We start from the raw sequence: 6,437 nt of genomic DNA on the forward strand, positions 1-6,437 counted from the left end.
TCTTGGCATAATTTTTTTTAATAAAAAAAAATGGAAAATTATACATACTCTTAAAACTATTATTCCATTATTAATGTCTTCCGGCATGATTAGAAGACTAAGTTTCCGTCTCAAGCTGGGAAAGAAATCCTCCTCAAATATGTGACCCAAGCCATTCCAACGTATAACATAAGTGTTTTACTCTTCCATTTGGGTTTGAGCACTAAAATCAATTGCATGATACAAAAGTTATGGTGGGGACATAAAGAAAATAACCGGCTAGCGGTGGCTTAGTTACCCCCAAAAGGAATTTAGGGGTGGTTTGAAGGCCACACCGGCTAGCGGTGGCCATGTGCCACACCTGGCAACCTCTTGGGGTGCCTCCACACCTAGAAGGGTTCTAGGGGTGGCCCGAAGGCCACCCCCGGCACTTAGGGGTAGCCGCGTGCCACCCTCAAAGTGGTGGTTGCCCAACTAGCTGCCACCCTTAAAGGTTTTTTTTTTTTTTTTTTTTTTTTTTTTTTTTTTTTTTTTAATATATGTATATAAAAAAATTGTAATTTACCCTCACAAAGTTTCTAAAATTTTCAATTCAATCCCTAAAAGGGAAAAACGACATTGTTTTGGAGTGGTCAAAATTCCGTCTGGTCTGACCGTCAAACTAGACAGAATGCTTGAATTGAAATTTTTTGAAACTTTAGAGGGTACATTGTAAATTTTTAAACTTTGGTATCCAAATTGAAAATAATTGACAACTTCGAGGGTGAATTGTATTTAATCCAAAGAAAAGTTAGACTTCTATTTGATAAAATGTTTCATTTACAGATTTCTGTGCCGTATAGAAAGGACAAAAAAAATACGATATTCAGAAAATAAATAAAGAAATAATATTTAAACCATACATAAAATAATAGACGATAAGATGAAAAATGTCTTTTAAAATTCATTAAGGTTAAATACCTTTTTTTCCTGAATTTTGATAATTTTATTTTTTTCCTTTTTGATTTCACTTTCGATTACTTGAAGTACATCACTTATGGGCATATACATAAATAGTATTTCCGTTCATTTTTCATCAAGAAAACTAATGAAATTTCACGTTAAAACCAATCGAAATTTGACATGCTCATAAACGAAGAGAAATGATGGAGGGGGACCTTTAACAGGCTCCCCTCCCTCCTTTACAATAAAAAAGAGAAAATTGCACCGTTGATTCCTGTGGTATGTCATAATTATTTTTTTTTCCCTATGGTTTAAAAAGTTCATGGGAAGTCCTCGTGGTATGCAATAATTACAAATCGATCCCTGGCGTCAAATTCTGTTAAATTTTTTAACAAATTCCATCAAATGCCACGTCAACGACACGTGTCGCCAATAAGATGGTGACACGTGTCCATCTTAATAAAAAAATATAAATTTATTAAAAAATAAATAAAAATACTTATTTCTTTTAAATAAAAAATAAAAAAAAAAGACTGAAAGGATGGCCGCGTGCCATCCCCAGTGGCCGCAGGGGGTGGCGCGCGGCCACCCCCAGTTGCCTGGGGTGGCCATTGGGCCACCCCCTGTAGCTTGGGGGCGGCCAGGCCACTGCCAAGCCACCCGGTCGGTTTATTTTTTTTTTGAATTTTTTATTTTATTTTTTTTAAAAAAAATAAGTATTTTTATTTATTTTTTAATAAATTTATATTTTTTTATTAAAATAGACTTATTGGCAACGCGTGTCGCTGACGTGGCATTTGACGGAATCTGTTAAAAAATTTAACAGAATTTGACGCAAGGGATCGATTTGTAATTATTGCATACCACGAGGACCTCCCATGAACTTTTTAAACCATAGGGAGTAAAAAATAATTATGTCATACCACAGGGACCAACGATGCAATTTTCCATTTATAATAAAAAATACAAATTTATTCAAAAAAAAAAAAAAAAAAACTTTTTGATTGTTTTATTTTTTTCCTTTTCAATACAATTACATTTTTTATTGTAAAAAAAAAAGAAACAGTCCCCTCTCTATCATTTCTCACAAAGGAGATACCTTACGTAATTGAAATGGAAAAAAATAAAATTTATTAAAATTCAGGGGAAAAAGGTATTTAACAAACTCAATTCGTTAATTAAAACCGGATAAAGCCGAGTTTGGTGAATATAAAAATATAGACAAAAAGCCATTGATTGGAAGGGTGTCGGTTCAGCATTGCATGTGCGGTCAAGTAATTAAAGTGAGTAGGGAGTGTATAGTCAAATCACGAGGCCTTCGAAGAATCAAATCACAAAGGCATTTCCCAGTGTTGTCATTGTGTAGCCAAATCAGTAGCATCGTCTCCCAATTCATGTCAGCATAGATAAACAAAACAATCCGGAGGATTTTCTTCGACAAATTGATTTATATTCGGACGAAGGTTGTTACCGAACCGACTCGAACCAAATATTATGCGTTTCAATTCGGTTGGTTTAATTTTTTTTTAAACACAAACCGAGTTTAAGCTTAGTATAATCAAAAAATTTATTCAAGCTCTGTTCATTTAGCTTAAACTAGTTTATGAGCTATTCAATTAATTTAATCATTTCATATATAAAGTAAATGTCGCGTTTGTTTAATTTTTTTTAAAATTAATACTAATTTTTAGTGACTTAATAATGATTAAATGCACTTATATTTATATCCAGACTAACAATTTTAATAATTTAACCTATATTTATTATATTACTAAGAATTTTTATTTTTATTTTTTTTAAAAAAAACTTAAACCTCTTCTCATTACAAAGTTAAAAATAATAAAAATGAAGTTATACGAGGCGAGCTGAGCCGAACTTAAATTTATACAAGCTTGAAATTTTTTGTTCAAACTTTATACGTTTAATAAACGAACTGATCTCAAGCCGAACTAATAAAAATCAAGTCTAAACATATTCACAAATAGCTCTGCTTGGTGAAGGTGCTTTTCGGATGAGATGTGTTATTTCTTATATTAAAAAAAGTGAAGTTTTTAATTTTTTTTTTTTTTTTGAAAGAAAGTTAGAACTTTCATTGCTGGAAACATATTACAAACAATACACTGAAAACGGCGAACAGAACACCACCCCAAGGGTGTACAACCAGCATGAGTTTAACTACAGACAGCTGCAACTAAACAAATCCAATCACCAGACTAGTGCCTATGTGTTAACATAAACCTTTACTTGCACAAGGAATCGGTCACACAATCTGAGATACAACTAAAGACTGGATTAATACAAACACGAAGCAAACTGTCAGAAAAAAACACAAAAACCCAACAACAGAAAACAACACAGACCACCGGCATCGGAAAACGCCGTCTCCAGCGGCGGCGCGTGGAGCACACGCGCCCCCCAGGGACCTCCCTCTTCAAAACAGACGCCATCGAATACACCCGAACCACCGAAAACCACCAGCCACGTCCCCGGAAGTCATGCCGCAACCCACACACGCCGAAACAGGGAGTGACCTCCCTAGCGCGTGCAGGCCACGTGCCGATAAGGAAAGCGCGTCACGGCCAAGGATGGAGGTTGTAGGACCAGAGAAGGCCGACGACTACCGTGGAGAGGTCTGTGTCTTTGAGAACCCGGCAGAAGTGAGTAGATCTGACACCAAACAAACACTAAGGAAGCATGGTCAGAACTTCGCCGAAGACACGCAGAGCCGCCGTTCCCCAACGCCAAATCTCCGGTGAAATCTTCTGTCAAGGGATAAAACCACCACCGGAAAACCAGGGGGACTAAAACCCCATAGCCCTACTGGCCAGGAGACCAACTAAACTACCCAAAAAAACAAAAAAAAACAACCCTAACCCAAAAGAGCAAGAAGAAAACCATCACCAGAGGGGGAAGGCGTGGAACGCCCCCCCCCCCCCCCCTCCTGGCTAACAAACTCTTCACAAACTCTCTCTCTCTCCAGAAGACTTCCGAGACCCTCTCTCTCTCTAGAAAGACGATTTTTATCTCTTTCCTTCTCTCTCTTTGAAGTTTTTAATTTAAGTCAGCACGAAGACCCAAGAAGAATAGTAGATGATAATATGATATACCATTTTTCATGTGTATATATATATATATATATTTTTGAACAAATAGCATATAGCGAAGTTTTTATCCCATTTTGTGAGAGCAGAGATTGGAAGAATGGCAAGGCAGGAAAGCTATGTGCCTGAGGAAGTGGTGGTGAAGATACTGTCGAGGCTGCATCCAAAATCTCTTATCCGATTCAAGTGTGTCTCCAAAAGGTGGCAAGCTCTCATGGAAACCCTGATTTCCTATCCAAAAACCTACTCAACCACTCCATTGTCACCCAAAACCCCAGCGATCCTCTCCGTCATATCATCTTCTTTGCCAGAGACAAATACGACCCCGGAACGCAAATACACTCTTTCCGCTCTTACGACTCCCTCCACTGCGCGTCTCAAACACCTCTGAATCTCCCACCAGCACCAACATTTGACATCGTCGCTTCCTGTAATGGCATGCTCTGCCTCTGGGCCTATGTGCCAAGCGACGTCTATCTCTGGAATCCCGCAAAGTCATCAGAACTCAAGGCTCTTCCGGCCGCGTCTTCTCACCGTCGACGTACAGTCGATGTGGATCAGGTGGGGTTCGGTTTCGACTCTCGATCTAACGACTTGAAAGTGGTCAGGCTTCTTCGGGTTGTAGACGAAGATGGTACTGGATGGTATGTAGAAGAAATATACAGCCTAAGATGCGGTTCTTGGAGACAGCTTGATCCAAGCGGGGACTTTCAAATATATGAGGGTTCGCGGAGCGCAGCATTGAATGGGGTTTTTCTATGGTATCATGACGGCGAATACGAGGATAGTGAGATAATAGTTGCTTTTGACTTCAGCGATGAGGAGTTCCGAACAATGCTGTTTCCAGATGCTCGTTTTTTCCGTGATTACGGTAAATGCACGCGGACTGTCACGGAGTTGAAGGGATATCTTGCTATGTTTGTTTTTCCTCGCCGGAAGAAAAACATGCATTTGGATATATGGGTCATGCTTGAATTTGGTGTTAGGGAGTCGTGGACTAGACTTCTTAGCATTCGACTCCCATTGCATTTGAAAAGTCCATTGGGGTTTTGGAAGAACGGGGAGTTGTTTATCGAGAATAGGGAGGAGAAGCTGGTCTTGTATGATCTTTTTGCACAAACAGAGACGAATCTTCAATTTGAAGGGTCTCGGGACACGTTTCAAGTTGTAGACTACAAGCTGAGTTCGGTTTTGATCAATGGAGGGGAGGATAATCCGTGAGGTATGGCTCCATGCCCTTAGCTTGTTCAATTCATGTTTCTTTCTTTCTTTCTTTTTTTGTTTAATAAGAATGTTTGGTCCTAAATTTTGAGATTCATTTTATTGAGTGAAAGCTGGTTTGATACGGATCATACAGCATCATTTTCATATATAGAATTAGGTAAAAAGACTGAATTGAACAACGCATGTGTTTGACAAATTGACTGAAAGAGTGGTTGATTGCCTTTAGACTTTTATTAGGTAAAAAGAGTGATATATTTCAGCGATGCAGGCCCAATTCTAAGAGACCCAGGATTTTCATTGCCACCCATTTTTTTTTTTGACATCAATGATAGGCTCAGCAAGTTGCCCCAAGATGTTCTTCATAACTTGCAATTGGTTAGCATTTACTTAATGGGCTACTCATGGTGGCCGCAAACCGTGGTGTAGAAGAGCTTGATCTTGATCTTGAATCTGACATTTGTGAACACTGAAAAGGACATCACTTTTTCAAATCTCTAGCATAACCAGCTTATAGTATATTTCATTGAGATGAATGTGTTTAGGTTTATCTATTTTTTTAAAAGAGGTTATGTTATTGACTCGATGCTTTATTTATCTTTTGATTCTTTTTCAGCATCTTTCCCACCTGCATGGTAAAGAAGGACGCTTTCACTAAATTGAAGACCTCAACTGTGCATGTAAAATTGACTCAAGCACTCACCCATCTTTGAAGCAGTTTGTTTTGATTTTGAATTAGTAAATGGCAATGCCTGAAACATTTTAGTCATGAATATCTTTCCCTCTATCTATCTACCTATATATTTATATATAATATGTGTAAATATTCCGAACTGTAGGACCTGTTTGTTGTGTAGGAAATGTCTCTGTAGACACTCATGTACTCTTTATAATTATCTGCTGCTTCATTTAAAATTAGTCCTCGTGTTATGCTCTGCATTTTCAAACCCAAATCTGATGCCGATGATAGAGTTGAGTGATGCTTCACACACTCAACTTCTCTCTGCGCTGATTTCCACACTTTCTGAAATGGCTTTTAAAGATTTATTTCAAACTCAATGGTGGTTTGGTTTGGATCAAGATCTTCTAAATTTTTTTTCCCTCAAATTACATAATTTAAGTTGTTTCTAGACATCGTAACACTTGAAAAATGTCGCATATTAGAAATGTGGCATATTATGAAAATAACCAAAA

The 6,437-nt window shown here is 37.8% G+C and overlaps 1 protein-coding gene across 1 annotated transcript; it reads left to right on the forward strand.

The window, feature by feature from the left end:
- The first annotated feature begins 4,060 nt into the window (after window positions 1–4,060).
- LOC133879986 (F-box/kelch-repeat protein At3g06240-like) lies at window positions 4,061–6,182 on the forward strand. Its single transcript, XM_062318822.1, has 2 exons — window positions 4,061–5,244; window positions 5,860–6,182. Exon 1 carries the CDS (start codon window positions 4,461–4,463, stop codon window positions 5,241–5,243), a length of 783 nt encoding a protein of 260 aa, XP_062174806.1. The 5' UTR covers window positions 4,061–4,460; the 3' UTR covers window position 5,244; window positions 5,860–6,182.
- Window positions 6,183–6,437: the final 255 nt, after the last annotated feature.

This window comes from Alnus glutinosa, chromosome 10 (assembly GCF_958979055.1).
Source record: "Alnus glutinosa chromosome 10, dhAlnGlut1.1, whole genome shotgun sequence".
NCBI lineage: Eukaryota > Viridiplantae > Streptophyta > Magnoliopsida > Fagales > Betulaceae > Alnus > Alnus glutinosa.

What these genes read in the sequence shown, in the direction of transcription:
- LOC133879986 (XM_062318822.1), top strand. Translation starts at nt 4,461, where the DNA reads ATGCTCTGCCTCTGGGCCTATGTGCCAAGCGACGTCTATCTCTGGAAT.